This window comes from Bos taurus, chromosome 7, assembly GCF_002263795.3.
Source record: "Bos taurus isolate L1 Dominette 01449 registration number 42190680 breed Hereford chromosome 7, ARS-UCD2.0, whole genome shotgun sequence".
In the NCBI taxonomy this organism is placed as follows: domain Eukaryota; kingdom Metazoa; phylum Chordata; class Mammalia; order Artiodactyla; family Bovidae; genus Bos; species Bos taurus.
Window position 1 is genome coordinate 2,278,550 of NC_037334.1, and position 18,945 is coordinate 2,297,494.

Genomic DNA, 18,945 nt, shown 5'->3' on the forward strand with positions numbered 1-18,945 from the left:
ATATATCACTTCACATAAAAGAAGTCCTAAAAGATGTGTAACAAAACATAAACAAAAAGGCAATTTTATATGTGAACCCCCCCAAATGTAGTTTCACTATCTGGTCTATAGCTAGCTTTTAGGATTTAAGTACAGTTACTACAAAAGAAGGTATAACTAGGGACTCATAAGAAAAAAGGAAAACATGACTAAGTCAATTATTAAGGTTAAAATTGAGGGAACTTACCAAACATAAAAATAAAACTGATTAAATTACTGCAATTGTGCCTAACCAGTTTACAAAACAAATAGCTTTGGGACTTGGACTCTTGGGGCCTGAAGTTGTAAATTAACCTATAATTATTACAGAAAACCAGAGCTGAAGATCTAGCTTCTAGTCTTAATTGTACTAAAAAAGCTCAATTTCTTCATTAGTTAAAATGAAAAGCTATAACTAACTAAATTAAAATCTCTCCTGGTTTTAATAAGCTACCAGGTATATAATCAGAGGCTGGAAATATATCCCTTTTGCAACACACAAGACAGTATTTGCATGACAGTCTCTCCACTTGCTTCAGTTTACACTGACTTCTCTAAGACTGTTCAGTAATGTAGAACCATATCAAATTAAGAAATAATGTAAGGAAAGAAAAGGAAGAGACACCATTGGGGAAAATTTTAATTTTCAAAACTAAATTCTAAAGTAATAAAACCACATTTTTTAATCATCAAAGAATTTTGAAAAAATATAGACCAAAACTCTTTCTGTGTGCACATATACACATGAATACATACACACATTTATCTCTATCATGGGTGTCTCAGGCTACAGTAAAGAATCTGCTTGCAAAGCAAGAGACCCAGCCTGGACCAGGAAGATCCTCTGGTGAAGGGAATGGCTACCCACTCCAGTATTCTTGCCTGGAGAATTCCATGGACAGAAGAGCCTGGTGAGCTACAGTCCACAGGGTTGCAAAGAGTCAGATATGACTGAGAAACTAACACACATATACATACATGTATATTTATAAATATAAATTGCTGGTGAGGCAGTTCATGAAAAGTGAGCTTAATTATTTCCATGTGAAAATCTAAACTTAAAGAATTTCTTCTTATCTTTAGCTTCTCTTTATGAAAGAGAGCATGTCCTATATCTATCTGCCATTTTAGAAAATATGGCCCCACACTTACTCACATTATTAATAACTCAGTGACTGCCTTTAAAAGAAAATTCATATTGAAGCTTACTGTTAGAAAGGCAACAAAGTCTAATGAAAGAAATAAAACTTATATTCCATTGTTTTCATTTTTTTAAGTTAGGTCTTTTACAATTTTCTGTGAATTTAAAATTTTTGTTTTTAGAAACCTTAAATTTACTGATTCTTATAAAATTTGACAAGGCAGTGCTCTTAATATTCGTTGGTCAATTTTACCATTACTTAGTGATAACTTGCATATTTTCTCTAAGAGAAGTAAAAAAAAGACTTGATCTATTAGAAGTCTGTGCCCTATTTATTATTCTCCTGATTATTCTCCAATGAGAACCCTTAAATTATTTCAGAGATGAATTAAACCTTATAGGCTTATCTCCTCTAAGAAATCTCTGACCCCATATTCTTTCCATTTATAGAGTTTTTCTTTATTGTGAACTTTTTTGTGTCTACAAAGGTTTGATCTGTAACTGTAGGCTTTCCCACATTCCATACATTTATAGAGTTTCTCTCCAGTATGGATTCTCTCATGTTCAGTTAGGAATGAATACTGGCTGAAAGCTTTTCCACACTGATTACACTGATATGGTTTCTCTCCAGTATGGATTCTCTGATGCCTATAAAGGTTAGATTTGCAACCAAAGGCTTTCCCACATTCTCCACACGTGTAAAGTTTTTCTCCAGTATGAATTTTCCGATGGTCATTAAAGGATGAATACTGGTTGAAGGCTTTCCCACATTCATTACACTGATATGGTTTTTGTCCAGTATGAATCCGCTGATGTTCAATAAAGGTTGAGATGCGAGTGAAATTTCTCCCACATTCCAAGCATTTACACAGTTGTTCTCCAGTGTGAAGCCTCTGATGTTCAGCCAGGGATGTAAACTGGCTGTAACTTTTCCCACATTCACTACATTTATAGGGTTTCTCACCTGTATGGATTTGTTGGTGTCTATGAAGCTTTGCTCTACAATTGAAGGCCTTCTCACATTCTCCACATTTATAGAGTTTTTCTCCAGTGTGAATTCTCTGATGTACAGTGAGGGTTGAACACTGGCTAAAAGCTTTACCACAGTCCTTACACTGATAGGGTTTCTCTCCAGTATGCACTCTCAAATGTTTGATAAGGGTTGAACTGCTACTAAATGCTTTCTCACATTGATTACATTTGTAAGGTTTCTCTCCAGTATGAATTCTCTGATGGGCAAGAAGTGATGATCTGTGGCTGAAGGTTTTCCCACACTCACTACATTTGTAAGGTTTCTCACCAGTATGAATTCTCTGGCGTTCAATAAGATGAAGACTCTGATTGAAGCTTTTATCACATGCATTGTAAATATGAGGTTTTTCTCCTGGGTAAATCTGGAAACATCTCATTAGATCAAAATTCTGTTTAAAATCTCTCCCAAAAGTATAATATACACTGGGTACTCTTTCTGTAGGAACATTTTGTTGTCTAATAAGAACTGTATTTATAAATAAACCTTTCCCTAATTCAAGACTTGTCTGGTCTCCAGTTCTACTGATGGTTTGCTTCTGTGAGGCTACCATTTGCCTGAGAGTTTTTTTCTGTTGCTCTTGTGTCCTGCCCTCAAATTCCAAAGCTTCTCCACACTTGATGTCCAACTTAATGGAGTTTTTCATTATTATTCCTTGAGATGTTTCTCCTGAAGAAATGTCCTGTTTGCGAGGCAATGCTTCTATTTCAGGCCATATCTTGAAACCTGGAATAAATCAGAATAGTTGCTCCTCTGCTAGAAGAGAGTTTGATACCATATAATTTCAAATATGGACTTGAATCTAGAGAAAAACAGGATAGAATGGAAGGAGAAGTAAACAGGAGTAGTGTGGGAGAATATAGTAGACAAATTAACAGTGACAACGAAGATATTGCCATCTGAGAGAAGTAAAGGCAGGGATCTTTTGAGACTAACAAAAGTCTACAAGAGATGTGACGTTCTGAAGTATGCCCAAGCCCCAAGCTCAGATCTGATTCTAAAGTGAAAAGATTTAGCTTGAGCTGATTCTAAGAAACTCTGAGTTAAAACCTGGCTTACTTTTATCAATCCATGATTGAAAATAGATTAAAGTTATATCACTAATTAGGTGACTGTGTGTACTTAAATAAACTATACAAATTAAATAAAATATAGATTATCTATGTTAATAAAGTTTATCTGGTTTTAGTAATAAAAATATTTAATGAAATTAAATAAGAATATGAAATATAGGCTATAAATCTGCATAAGAATATAGATCTTTCTTAATGGTATCCATCGGAAACCTAGCAGTTCAGATTTTCAAGGATCAACCAGGTACCTTCTCTCTTTTTACTCTTTCTTACAATATGATCTTCCCTGTCTATCTAGAAATGTACCCTACTACTCTAATCTTATTTATTTACAAAAACTCAATTACTTAAGCCTAAATAATCCACCTCTTTCTGCAAATTTCAAAACATATTTTCCAAACATCCAATCACTTAACTTACATATATAAAGTTTGTGGAAATAATTCAAAGTTATTTGTTCAAGGAGAGCAGTAGCTATGTCTTATGATGATTTGTTAATTCTTTATTGTGTACAAGATAAGTACACAATTAGAATGTCTTAGATAAAAAATAAAGAATGAATGAGCAGAGTGGCCAAGTTGGAAAAATTATTATGAAGGGCAGGTAACCTTGAAAATGAAAAGAGACCTCTCCTCTCTTACTGGATTCCTGAGACTCAGTCATTTATTGAACAAATACTGAATAATTAGCAATGATAATAGGAAAAAAATAAATGGCCAAACAGTAATAGTTCATTTCTCCATGATCTGAGAAGACTCAACTGCATACTCAGATTTAAGGTTCAGAAAATGAGGATACCAATATCAATAATATTGGTAAAGAATGGAAGATACACAATAGAGGTGGGTTGGATTTCAACAGAAAAAGAAAAGAGGACCCTGTGAGTCAAAAAGAAGGCCTGTTAAAGTCATTTGTGGAGAAAGTAAACCTATGTGGCGGGGGCGGGGGGGGGGGGGAGGTTATTGACTAAAGAAGGGAATTTGAGTTGGAATTAGTTACAATTTTGGTTAAGCACAGTAAGGCCAAATATACAGTTACTAAATAACTAGAAGAATTTACTAACAGAAGGTGCTATAAATTCTTAGACAGATAATAACAAGGCAAAAATGTTTATATTTGGTAAAATGGGCAGCTTGGATCAGAGGAAGGACAGAATGGAATCTGAAAAATAATGTAGCTGCAGTGGTCTGGCTGAATTGAGTAACTTGAGTCTCATCAGCACTGAGTTAATCAGAGAGCTAATTAATTCAATTAAAACAGAATTTAAAAAATTTTTTAAAATATTACTAAATCTAATATATCAGATGCTTGAGGAACAGAATTCAAAGATCTGGCCTCTCCCTTAAATATGCACAATCTTATTATAAAAATAATTAACAAACATAATTACAATTCATTTGATAGATACAATAATCAATGCACTCCAACTATGTAGAAAGTGCTGTATGAACATGAATGATGGAAAAATTAATGCTGCCTGGGAAGTAGGAGGGCTTCCCGGGTGGTGCAGTGGTAACAACTCTGCCTGTCAATGTAGGAGACGCAAGGGACACGGGTTCAGTCCCTGGGTTGTGAAGATGCCCTGGAGTATGAAATGGCAACCCACTCTAGTATTCTTGCCTGGAAAATTCCATGGACCGGGGAGCCTTGCAGGCCAGTCCATAGTGTCTAAAAGAGTCGGACATGACTGAGCAAGCAAACAACTGAGGCAAGTAGGAAAGATAAGAAAAATCTACAGATAAGAGTGGCATATTAGGTGGACAAATGGATCTTGAAAGATAAATAGTTTCCCAATGGACAAGGTAGAAAAGGTGATTCAAGCTGAAGGAATAACACACAAATGACAGTGAGTATGCAGATGTAGCCAGAACACTGAGCTGAAGAGGAAGTGGCCACTGAGGAGACCATAAAGGAATATGAAGACAGGCTAAGATGTAGGTTTAATGTCATATTAAGGAATCTTTCTTTACTCCATGGATAATGGAGAAACAATGAAGTCTCTTAAGGTACAGGATAAATACATGAGTTTCAAAAAGATCACTGTGCTCATGGCATGGAAAATGAGTGAGAAAAAAGAGGCTCAGAGAAGGTAGGTAACTATCCTATAGCTCATGTAAGCAGGGGTAAGGGTAAGACAAAATTCGGAATGTCTGAATTCAAACCATGATCCTTAATGCCTGGTGGTGGTGGTGCTGTGTGATCAGTCACATTCGACTCCTTGTGACTCCATGCACCGCAGCCCACCAGGAACAACATGCTTGCTGACCCCCTGGACTGGAAAGGCTACGGGGGTAATGTTAACAACAGCTGATTGAATATATAATACTGGGATATGACAATCTAGTCACCAAGAAAATAAGAAATCAGAGACAAAGGAATGTTAATAATACTTTGAAATATGTGGATGGTAAAAACAAAATGAAAAAATTATTTAAAAAAATTCAAAATATGGCAGAAGGTGTAAAGTGTTAAAAAAAAATCTGTCAGACATGAACATGTGTAAATGCAGATGGAAAAATAACATGAAGATCAAGAGGTGATAGAAGGAAGTGAGTGAGGCTGCAAAACAAAAGGTGGTGGGGAGGGAAAGAATGCAGGGAGTGGTATGAGAAGGAAAATGTCAAGGCAAGGACCTTCATGATGAAAGAAAACCATTACAGCCAAGGAGCCTTGTCAGGTGGTCCTGAGCATTTCAACAGGGCTCAGAATTTCTAGGAGAGTTTTCAAACACTCCTCACAACCTGCTTATGTATAAAGACACTTGTGCCCAATCCCCCAGTCACTTACTCACCAAGGCAGGTATCTTGAGGGATTTCTCTTTCCACCATACAGGGATCTTCTCCTTGTTGCAACTGGCAGATCAATTTTGGCATTGAAAATGGAATCCCTGCTCATCAGGAAGGAAATGGAGTTTGAACAAATGGCATGAAAAGCAAGCCCCAAACTCAAACCAGAACCTACAGGAAAGATAATACAAGTCTAGATAGAGAGGCAAAGTAGGCAGCAAAAGCACTCTTGAGAGGACTGAGGCTTTCACAGGCATGGAGCAGGAGGTGGGTCTTGGTTCAGAAACAATACGGGGCCCTGTCTATGAATGCCATGACGATGGGAGTCCTCTGCATTTTTCAGAATCTAAACGGGGGTCCAATCATTGGAGTAGGAAGGAACTATTAAGGACGTGGGGTGGGAGGAAGGCAGAGGACAAAGAGCAGCATGAAGGGCATCAAAACAAACAGGTACACTTTTAATTCTACAGAGATTTGTCCTTTCCCAGGGCAGAGGACAGAAACCTGCAGACTCTGAACCTCCAAGGGAGCTCTAAAGTCCTCCCACAGCAGACTCTCCATGACAGGCAAGCCTCCTTACCCAGCGAGACCAGGGTGCTGTAGTTCTCCAGCATCACCTCCCGGTACAAGGTTCTCTGGGCAGCATCCAGGTGCAACCACTCGTCCCGGCTGAAGAGCACGGCGATATCCCTAAATGTCACTGACTCCTGTAACGGCAAACCCATTCCTGTTTACCCAGGAACATCTCCCCTGGAAGACTCGGTAAGAAGGTGATACTGGGATGTGTAGCAACTATTCTGAAAATGTCTCAGGATTCTAAATATTTCAAAGCAACTGTTTATCTTACTTTTGGAACCACCCATCAACTAACAAACAATATTTATCGACTACCCACTTGGAGCAAAGACACATGGCATGTTTGTGAGGGCATAGAAAAACAGGGCAAATTTCCTGCTGAGAAGGAATTTATATTGCACCCTGGGATCTGTCAGAGTCCATTTATCTCCTCCTTCCAATTCAAAATCCAAATTAACTGGAAAGAAAAAATCAGAGTACGTTTAGAGCAATGCTGGAAAAGTAGGAGAAATATAACTAGTAGAACAGAAATAAAAAGGAATTTCTGAGACATAAAGCAAAGAATAAAAAAATAATACTCGTTAATGTCTATTAATGGGCTTCCCTGGTGTCTCAGATGGTAAAGAATCAGCCTGCAGTGCAGGAGACCAGGGTTGGATCCCTGGTCAGAAATCCCCGGGAGAAGACAATAGCTACCCACTGCAGTATTCTTGCCTGGAGAATTCCATGGACAGAGGAGCCTGGTGGGCTATAGTCCATGGGGTCACAAAGATGTTAGAGACTATGATAGAAACTATTTATACAGTAGCCAATTTAAGTTTCATAGATATTCTATTAGGAAGACACTATAAATAATTTTGCAGATCAAGAAACAGTCCAGAAAAGTTACAAAATCTTTCCTAGCTAATACTGTTCAAGTGGTGGAGCTCCTAAGTGAATTCAGGTAGACAGATCTCTAAGCTATATTGTCAGATGGGTTCCGTGGACTAGAAGAAATTAGAAGAACTCAAGTACTACATAGGTGCAAAAAGGAAATACTGAGAAGCTAAGACTTTCCAAGAGAATCTCAGTCAAACACAAAATGTAAGAAGGCAGATACCAATTTTTTAATGAAAGGGCTGAAGGGAATGACAAACGGTACAAAGCTTAGTGGATATTATTAGAATCTATCAAAAGGTAAAAGGCACATCACTATGACTTTGCATTTCTACTTCTAGGATTCTACTACAAGGAATAATCACACAACTGGGTAGGGATATCTGCTCACAGGTGTTCACTAAAACATTACCTGTAAGTTAATGGTTATGGTAGGTTGAATGATAAGCCTGTAAACATTGTACATATAACAAATGGGACTTTGAGGATCTGTTGAAGGATTTTGAGTGGGGGAGAGATTATTCTGGATTATTATACAGGGTGATCTCATGTAATCTTAACAGTCCTTGTAAGAAGAACACAAAAGGAGTTACAAGAGAAGGCTACGTAATGATGGAAGCAGAGACTGAAATGATATAGTTTAAAGATGCTTGAAAAGGCCACAGACCAAGGAAAATAGGGGGCCACTAGAAGATGAAAACAAGACCAGGAAACAAATTCCCCACCCCTCGCCCTACAGCCAAGGCAGAATCAGCCCTGCTGGGAACTTGACCTTAAATCAGTGAAACTGATTTCACACTTCTGACCTCCACAACTATAGGAGAATACATTTATGTTGTTTTAGCCACTGAATTTGTTATAATTTGTTATAGCAACAATGGAAACTAATACAATGGTGAAATTTTCAAGACAACCTACATTATCTATCAATAAAAGAATAGATAAGCAATTTATACTGCATTTAGCCCATGATATGTTATAAAGCCATTAAACAGAATGAGGTAGATTTGTATGCCTGACATTGGAATTTGACTGTGATATATTATCGATTCATATGAAAAAGCAAACTCCCGGTCAATATGTGTTGAAAAATTCTTTATCTCTATATGCATAGGTGCATACAAAAATATCTGGAAGAAAACAAGCTGTTCCAGATTATTATTTGATATTTTAGAGAGGGACAGAATGGCACTCTACCACTTATATCCTTCATTAGGCTTACATTTTTTACAGGGTGTATGTTTGTTTTGACTTTTTTTAAGATTCCACTTTAATTTACATATTCATTTTTTAGTTTTGCATTTCTGGTGGCTGCTGAGAATCATAATATACATTCTTAGTTTTTCACAGCATATTTAGAGCTAATATATGATTTCACATAGAAGGGAAAACGCTTGCAAACATACGGTTCTTCTTCATGCTGTAGTTGTTACAAAGTTATGACAAAGACGTTCCCAGATCATAAAGTTGACAGGACTCATCAGCTCACTCTGAGACTGCTCATGGAAGGCAAACAGTACAATTTTGTTGTTGTTATTTAGTCATTGACTCTTTTCCCACCACATGGCTCCTCTGTCCTCCTGTCAGGCTCCTCTGTCCATGGAATTTCCCAGGCAAGAATACAGAAGAGGGTTGTCATTTCCTTCTTCAGGGAATATTCCTGATCCAGGGATCAAACCTGCATCTCCTGCATTGGCAGGTGGATTCTTTACCACTGAGCCACCTGGAAGCCCGAAGGGTACACTGCAGCAAAATAAAAACTGTGTAGGAAAGTATTGGAAGCCAGAGATGCTTCATGAGTCTCCTTATTTGCATGCACAGACTATGCTGTGTCATTGGATCTATTAATAGACAAGATTCTTGGTTTGGGGGAGCTTAAAGGAGAAATGCTCAGCAGGGGCTTTTTATGCATCAAGCATGCCTTGACATACCATTTAAGCCAGTTGCAAATCAAGTGAAGATGACCCTGAGAGTGGTCAGTAGCATTTAAAGAGTACATCCAGGGCTTCCCTGGTTGCTCAGTGGTAAAGAATCTGCCTGCCAATGCAGGAGACACAGGTTCAGTCCCTGAGCCAGGAAGTTCCTACATGCCTGAGAGCAGCTAAGCTTGTGCAAAACTATTGAACCTGTGCTGTGGAACCTGGGAGCTGCAATTACTGAGTCCACATGCCATAACTACTGAAGCCCTCATGCCCTAGAGCCTGGGCTGTGCAGCAAGAGAAGCCATCACAGTAAGAAGTCCATGCACTGCAACTAGAGAGCAGCCCCAACACTCTGCAGCTAGAGAAAAGTCCATGCAGCAACAAAGACCCAACACAGTCAAAGAAAAACAAAGAAAATTATAAAAAATAAAATAAGAGCACATCCATTGCCCTTATCTTGGCCAGGAACCAAAAAAACAGCCATTCAGGCATCCCTGGAGACAAAACTTTTCCAGTCCAGACCTTAATGAATTCTAAATTCACAGTTGTTATATACATTACATCCACTTACATGATAAACTCCATAACACAAGACTATATTTTTGCTTTAAACAAGCACATGCATACCAAGCCTGGTAGGCTCCAGTCCATGGGGTTGCAAAGAGTCGGACACGACTGAGCGACTTTACTTTCACTTTTCACTTTCATGCATTGGAGAAGGAAATGGCAACCCACTCCAGTGTTCTTGCCTGGAGAATCCCAGGGACAGAGGAGCCTAGTGGGCTGCCATCCATGGGGTGGCACAGAGTCGGACACAAACTGAAGCGACTTAGCAGCAGCAGCAGCAGCAGCAGCAGCAGCAGCAGCATGCATACCAAAGAAACTGAGAGGAAAAATTAGTTATATATTTCTATAATATATATATTTATCCAGACAGTCACCACTTTTAATACGCTTAATTTCCTTCTTAAGATTACATCTGGCATTGTTCCCTTTTAACTTGAAGAACTTCCTTTAGCACGTCTTATACTGCAGAACTGCTGATGATGCATCAGCTTTGTTTTCTTTTATCTGAAAATGCCTTTATTTTACCTTCATTCTGGAAGAATATTTTCATTGTTTACAGAATTCGGGGTTGACAGTGTTTTTCTTCCGGCATATAAAAGGTCATTATTGTTTTCTGGCCACTGTTGTCTCGAATGAGGAGCCAATGGACATTCAGATATTGATTCTATGTATATAACATGTTTTTTCCCTCTGTCTGCTTTAAAATCTCTGGTTTTTGGTGACTTGTCTATGACTTCTCTGCCTGATACTATTGGCACCATCTACAAATGGATGTTCAGTGCTTAAAAGGTGGCTAGTTTGAATTGTTAAGTGCTATTTATATAATACACATCAGAATATTTACTAAAAATATTTATATATATATACACACATACATATATATATATATACACATATATGTATATATAGATGATACTTCAATAATTTAATACTCATAACGTGGAAATGTGAGATGTATGGATGTGAGAGCTGGACCATAAAGAAGGCTGAGCGCCAAAGAGTTGATGCTTTTAAACTGTGGTGCTAGAGAAGACTCCTGAGAATCCCTTGAACAGCAAGGAGATCCAACCAGTCAATCCTAAAGGAAATCAACCATGAATATTCATTGGAAGGACTGACGCTGAAGCTGAAGCTCCAATACTTTGGCCACCTGATTTGAAGAGCCAACTCACTGGAAAAGACCCTGATTCTGGGAAAGACTGAAGGCAGAAGAAGGGGACTGCAGAGGATGAGATGGTTGGATGCAATCACTGACTCAATGGACAAGAGTTTGAGCAAACTCCAGGAGGTAGCAAAGGACAGGGAAGGCTGGTGTGCTGCAGTCCGTGGGATTGCAAAGAGTCAGACACAACTGAGCAACAACAACACATGTTGAAATAATATTTTGGGTATACTGGGTCAAGTAAAATATTTATTAAAATTAATCTGCTTCTGTTTATTTTTTACTGTGACTACTAGAAACTTTACTTTTTAAATTGAAGTATAGCTGATTTCCAGTGTTGTGCCAATCTTTGATGTACAGGAAAGTGACTGAGTTATACACACATAGACATCCTTTTTTAATATTCTTTTCCACTATGGTTTATTATAGGAGGTGGACTATAGTTCCCTGTGCTATACAGTAGGACTTGTTGTTTATCCATCCTATATATAACAGTTTACATCTGCTAATTCCAAACTCCCGGTCCTTCCCTCCCACATCCCCCTCCCCTTTGGCAACCACAAGTCTGTTCTCTGTGAGTCCGTTTCTGTTTTGTATATAGGTTCATTTGTGCTCTATTTTAGGTTTCACATCAAAGTGATATCATATGACATTTGTCTTTCTCTTTTTGACTTACTTTACTATGTTAATCTCTAGTCACATCCACGATGCTGCAAATGGCATTACCACCTTCTTTTTATGGCTGAGTAACATTCCACTGTACGTGCATATACACACACAAAACACCACATCTTCTTTAACCACTCATCTGTCAGTGGGCGTTTAGGTTACTTCCCGTCTTGGCTATTGTGAATAGGGCTGCCATGAACATAGGGGTGCATGTATCTTCTTAAATTATAATTTTGTCTGGGTATATGCCCAGGAGTGGGACTACTGGATCATACAGTAATTCTATTTTTAGTTTTCTGAGGAACCTCTACACTGTTTTCCACAGCGGCTGCATCAACTTACACCAACACTGTAGGAGGGTTCCCTTTTCTCCACACCCTCTCCATCATCTGTAGACCTTTTTTGCCACTTTAGTTTTTAATTGAAGGATGATTGCCTTACAGAATTTTGTTGTTTTCTGTCAAACATCAACAAGAATCATCCATATTCCCTCCTTCCCAAACCTCCCTCCCATCTTCCTCCCCATCCCACCCATCTAGATTGTCACAGGGCCTGTTTGATTTCCCTGAGTCATACAGCAAATTCCCGCTTGCTATCTATTTTACACATGGTATTGTGAGTTTCTATGTTACTCTCTCCATACATCTCACCCTCTCCCCCCACCTTCCCCAGTGTCCATAGATCTGTTCTCCATGTCTGTTTCTCCACTGTTGCCCTGCAAGTAAATTCATCAGTACCATCTTTCTAGATTCCATATATATGTGTCAGTATACAATATTTACATTTCTCTTTCTGACTTACTTCACTCTGTATAATAGGCTCCAGGTTCATCCACCTCATTAAAACTGACTCAAATGTGTTCCTTTATTATGGCTGAATAATATTCCATTGTGTATATGTACCACAGCTTCTTTATCCATTCATCTGTCAATGGACATCTAGGTTGCTTCCATGTCTAGCTATTGTAAACAGTGCTGCAATGAACACTGGGGTTCATGGGTCTTTTTCAATTTTGTTTTCCTCAGGGTAGTGCCGGGGTCCAGCCCTGGCTGATCCAGGGAGTTCCAAGCGGGGACGGCGTCGGCGAGGATCAGGATACAATAGCTTCAATTAGATATTAATTAGAGATGTAAAGAGTAATAGAATGAGGATAGCTCAGCAGGAAAATTCAGTGGAGAAAAGAGGCTGAGTAGCTTGGTTTACGCAGGAGACCAATAAAACTTCAAGACAAGAAGTTTGCACCATTTATGTAGGCTGCAGGCGTCCTTCCATTCTCCCGAAGGAGAGGAGACACTGAGGTCTCCCCGGTCAGATCTTAGAAGCCCAGGCATAATTAGTAAGCATGGCGGGTTCCGTGCTCCAGATGGAGACTCAGCCAGAGTTTGAGAGAGAGAGCGACATGGGGAGACCAGTATTTCGAGCAACTGATCCCAATTCTTTATTTTCCATGGTCTACTTTTATACACTGAGATGTTATGCAAAAGTCACGTGGGGTCAGCAGTCCTGACTTTTATCAAAGTCAGGTGCTTCATACAAATGTATACAGAGGTCTTAGGGGTGTTACATCATCTTCTGACCAGGGGGCCTGCTGACAATTTATGACCCTCTCCTTGTGACAGCGGTCAGTCAACCAGGACACTTATTTCTCCAGGGGTGATTATTCTTAAAACAGACCCCACCTTCCGAAGGTACCAGATAAAGTTACATTCCTATAGGGTGAGGGTGTAGTGAGTTTTAATTAAGGATAGAATTTACTTAGCCTAAGGTCTAACGTGATTAATATCAAAGATTAATACTTATTTCTTCTATATATTCATTAATGTGTGTAAGGGCAGGGGATGTGGAGACTTAGCAACAAACATTGGCTCAACAAATGAAAAACCCTTCACCAATACAATTTCTCATCAGCCCACTATACTTATACTAATAGTTTTCTAACTTTTCTAAGGAACCTGTTTTCAGAAGGTTTAAAGCATCTCATGCCTCTCACGGTTGGGAGGCTGTGAGCAATCACATGTGGCCGGACAAGCCTGTCAGGCAAGCTAGAGAACCCTCAGAGGAGTTTGTAGGTTAAAACACTCTGTCATGCCCAGGAGTTTTTACTAACTGGAGCTCTAAGTTAACTCCTTCTCCAAAAGAGGTGGTGGGGGACAGCGCCCCGTAAAGTCAGAGGCGTAGGTGAGAGCACAAAGTAGTAAAGTAGGCAGGCTCTGGTTATGGGGGTAAATGCTCAAGGATTTCCAGGGGGACTCCTGAGGCTCGATCCCGCCTTTGCGTATGTCGAGCCTCCTTCCTCATGACCTTTGTCACAGGCGGAGTGCCTTGCGCTGGCCCCCAACAGGGTAGTATGCCTAGTAGTGGGATTGCTGGGTCATATGGTGATTTTAGTTTTTTAAGGTATCTCCATACCATCTTCCATAATGGCTGTATCAATTTATATTCCCACCAGCAATGCAAGAGGGTTCCCTTTTCTCCACACCCTCTCCAGCATTTACTGCTTGTAGACTTTTTGATGGCAGCCATTCTGACCAGAACTGATGATTTTGAACTGTGGTGTTGGAGAAGACTCTTGAGAGTCCCTTGGACTGCAAGGAGATCCAACCAGTCCATCCTAAAGGAGATCAGTCCTGGGTGTTCATTGGAAGGACTGATGTTGAAGCTGAAACTCCAATACTTTGGCCACCTCATGCGAAGAGCTGACTCATTGGAAAAAACCCTGATGCTGGGAACGATTGAGGGCAGGAGGAGAAGGGGACAACAGAAGATGAGATGGTTGGATGGCATCACTGACTCAATGGATGTGGGTTGGGTGGACTCTGGGAGTTGGTGATGGACAGGGAGGCCTGGCGTGCTGTGGTTCATGGTGTCACAAAGAGTCAGACACGGCTGAGCGACTGAACTGAACTGATTCTGACCAGCATGAGATGGTACCTCATTGTGGTTTTGATTTGCATCTCTCTGATAATGAGTGATGTTGAGCATCTTTTCATGTGTTTGTTAGCTAACTGTTATGTCTTCTTTGGAGAAATGTGTTTAGATTTTTTTCCCCACTTTTTGATTGGGTTGTTTGTTTTTTTGGTTTTGAGTTGTATGAGCTGCTTGTATATTTTGGAAATTAATTCTTTGTCAGTTGCCTTCTTTGCTATTATTTTCTCCTATTCTGAGGGTTGTCTTTTCACCATGTTTTTAGTTTCCTTTGCTGTGCAAAAGCTTTTAATTAGTGGGGTTGTTGAGGGTCGGACACGACTGAGCGACTTCACTTTCACTTTTCACTTTCATGCATTGGAGAAGGAAATGGCAACCCACTCCGGTGTTCTTGCCTGGAGAATCTCAAGGACAGGGGAGCCTGTTGGGCTGCCATCTATGGGGTCGCACAGAGTCGGACATGACTGAAGTGACTTAGCAGCAGCAGTAGCAGGTCCCACTTATTTATTTTTGCTTTTATTTCCATTACTCCAGGAGGTGGGTCATGGAAGATCTTACTTTGATTTATGTCATCAAGTGTCCTGCCTATGTTTTCCGCTAAGAGTTTTATAGTTTCTGTTCTTATATGTAGGGCTTTAATCCATTTTGAGTTTATCTTTGTGTATGGTGTTAGAAGTGTTCTGACTTCATTCTTTTGCACGTAGCTGTCCAGTTTTCCCAGCAGCATGTATTGAAGAGACTATCTTTGCCCCATTGTATATTCCTGCCTCCTTTGTAAAAAAAACAAAGTACCCATAGGTGTGTGGGTTTATCTCTGGGCTCTCTATTTTGTTCCATTGGTCTATATTTCTGTTTTGTACCAGTACCATACTGTCTTGATGACTATGGGTTTGTAGTATAGTCTGAAGTCAGGAAAGTTGATTCCTCCAGCTCCATTCTTTCTCAAGACTGCTTTGGCTATTCACGGTCTTTTGTGTTTCCATATAAATTGTGGGCTTCCCTGGTAGAGATGGTAGAGAATCAGCCTGCAATGTGGAAGACTTGGGTTTGATCCCTGGATTAGGAAGATCCCCTGGAGGAGGGCATGGCAACCCACTCCAGTATTCTTGCCTGGAGAATCCTCATGGATGGAGGAACCTGGCAGGCTATAGTTTATCATGTTGCAAAGAGTCGGACATGACTGAGTGACTAAGCACACATGAATTGTGAAAGTTTTTGTTTTAGGTTTATGAAAAATGCCATTGGTAATTTGATAGAGATCACACTGAATCTGCAGAGTGCATTTGGTAGTATAGTTACTTTCACAATATTGGTTCTTCCTACCCAGGAACATGGAATCGCTCTCCATCTTTGATTTCTTTCATCAGTGTCTTATAATTTTCCGTATACAGTTGTTTTGTCTCCTTAGGTAGGTTTATTCCTAGATATTTTATTCTTTTCACTGCAATGGTGAATGGGATTGATTCTTTAATTTCTCTTTCTGATTTTTCATTATCAGTATATAGGAATGCAAGTGATTTCTGTGTGTTGACCTTGTATCCCATGACTTTGCTGAATTCACTGATTAGCTCTAGTATTTTTCTGATACTTTCTTTTGGGTTTTCTATATATACTATAATGTCATCTGCAAACAGTGAGAGTTTTACTTCTCCTTTTCTGACCTGGATTTCTTTTATTTCTTTTTCTTCTCTAATTGCCATAGCTAGGACTTCCAAAACTATGTTGAATAATAGTGGTGAGAGTGGACACGCTTGTCTTGTTCTTATCTTAGAGGGAATGCTTTTAGTTTTTCACCACTGAGAATAATGTTTGCTGTGAGCTGATCATATTTGGTCTTTCCTATGTTGAGGTGGGTTCCTTCTATGCCAGCTTTTTTGACATGTTTTTATCATAAATGGGTGCTGAATTTTGTCAAAGGCTTTTTTTTGCTTCTATTGAGATGATCATATGGTTTTTATCTTTCAGTTTGTTAATATGGTGTATCACACTGATTGAGTTGTGTATACTGAAGAATCCTTACATCCCTAGAATAAACCCAACTTGATCCTGGTGTATGAGCTTTTTAATGTGTTGCTGAGTTTTACTTGCTAGAATTTTCTTGAGGATCTTTGCATCTATATTCATCAGTGATATTGGCCTAAAATTTTATTTTTTTGTATTGTCTTTGCCTGGTTTTAGTATCAGGGTGATGGTGGTCTCGTAGAATGAGTTTGGAAGTATTCCTTCCTCTGCACCTTTTTGGAAGTTTCAGAAAAATAGGCATTAGCTCTTCTCTAAATATCTGATAGAATTCCCTTGTGAAGCCATATGGCCCTGGGCCATATGTTTTGGGGGAGATCTCTGATCACAGTTTTTATTTTAGTGTTTGTAACTGGCTTGTTCATAATATCTATTTCTTCTTGGTTCAGTCTTGGGAGCTTGAACTTTTCTAAGAATCTATTTCCTCTTGGTTGTCCATTGAGTGCCAAAGAATTGATGCTTTTGAACTGTGGTGTTGGAGAAGACTCTTGAGAGTCCCTTGCACTGCAAGGAGATCCAACCAGTCCATTCTAAAGGAGATCAGTCCTGGGTGTTCTTTGGAAGGAATGATGCTAAAGCTGAAACTCCAGTACTTTGGCCACCTCATGCAAAAAGTTGACTCATTGGAAAAGACTCTGATGCTGGGAGAAATTGGGGGCAGGAGGAAAAGGGGACAACAGAGGATGAGATGGCTGGCTGACATCACCGACTCGATGGACGTGAGTTTGAGTGAACTCTGGGAGATGGTGATGGACAGGGAGGCCTGGCGTGCTGCGATTCATGGGGTCGCGAAGAGTCGGACATGACCGAGCAACTGAACTGAACTGAACTGTCCATTTTATTGGGCTTCCCTTGTTGCTCAGCTGGTAAAGAATCCACCTGCAATGCGGGAGACCTGGGTTCAATCCCTGGGTTGGGAAAATCCCCTGGAGAAGGGAAAGGCTACTCACTCCAGTATTCTGGCCTGGAGAGTTCCGGGGACTGCATTTTATTAGTATATAATTGCTCATAATATCCTCTTAAGATCGTTTGTATTTCTGCATTGCCTGTTTAAGCTCTCCTTTTTCATTTCTAATTTTGTTGATTTGATTTTTCTCTCTTTTTTACCTTGATGAGTCTGGCTAGTGATTTGTTAATTTGGTTTATCTTCTCAAAGAACCAGCTTTTAGTTTTATTAATCTTTGCCACTGTTTCCTTCATTTCTTTTTCATTTATTTCTGCTCTGATCTTTCTTATTTCTTTCCTTCTACTAATTTTGGGGGGTTTTGTTCTTTTTCCAGTTGTTTTAGCTGTTAAGTTAGGTTGTCTATTCTATGTTTCTCTTGTTTCTTGAGGTATGATTGTATTGCTATAAACTTCCCTCTTAGAACTGCTTTTGCTGAATCCCATAGGTTTTGGGTCATCATGTTTTCATTGTCATTTGTTTCTAGGAACTTTCTATTTCCCTTCTTATACTTTCAATGACCTCTTTGATACTTAGTAATGTATTACTTAACCTCCATGAGTTTGTGTTTTTTGCATTTCTTTTCCTGGGGTTGATATCTAGTCTCATAGCGTTGTGGTCAGAGAAGATACTTGATATAATTTAAACTTTCTTAAATTTACTGAGGCTTGATTTGTGGCTCAAGATGTGGTCTATTCTGGAGAATGTTCCGTGTGCACTTGAGAAGAAAGTACTCTTCTGCATTTGGATAGAAAGTCCTGAAGATATCAATTAGGTCCATCTGGTCTAATGTTTCATTTCAGGTTTGTGTTTCCCTATTGATTCTCTGTTTTGATGATCTGTCCATTGGTGTTAAATGGGGTGTTAACATCCCCTACTATTATTGTGTTCTTGTTGATTTCCCCTCTTATGCCTGTTATTATTTGCTTTATGTATTGAGGTGCTCCTATGTTGGGTGAATAAATATTTACAATTGTTATGTCTTCTTCTTGGATTGACCCTTTGATTATTATGTAGTGTACTTTTTTGTCTCTTATAATATTTATTTTAAAGTCTATTTTTGTCTGAAATAATGATTGCCACTCCAGCTTTCTTTTGGTTTCCATTCACATGGAGTATTTTTTCCATACTTTTACTTTCAATCTGTATGTGTTTCTTGGTCTGAAATGGATCTCCTGTAGGCAGCATATATATGGGTCTTGCTTTTGTATCTGAACATTCAGTCAGTCTGTATCTTT

At 39.1% G+C, this 18,945-nt stretch overlaps 1 protein-coding gene across 2 annotated transcripts in view; it reads right to left on the bottom strand.

Moving 5' to 3' along the window:
* Positions 1–640: 640 nt before the first annotated feature.
* ZNF354C (zinc finger protein 354C) overlaps positions 641–18,945 on the bottom strand; it is a 40,272-nt gene continuing 21,967 nt past the window's right edge. For both annotated transcript variants that reach the window (XM_024995389.2, XM_002688501.6), the window contains exons 3-5: positions 6,629–6,755; positions 6,054–6,149; positions 641–2,915 (exon numbers count right to left, since the gene is read on the bottom strand). In XM_024995389.2, the coding sequence (XP_024851157.1) occupies positions 1,555–2,915; positions 6,054–6,149; positions 6,629–6,755 (1,584 nt within the window). In that variant the 3' untranslated portion in view covers positions 641–1,554. The remainder of the gene's footprint in view (positions 2,916–6,053; positions 6,150–6,628; positions 6,756–18,945) is intronic.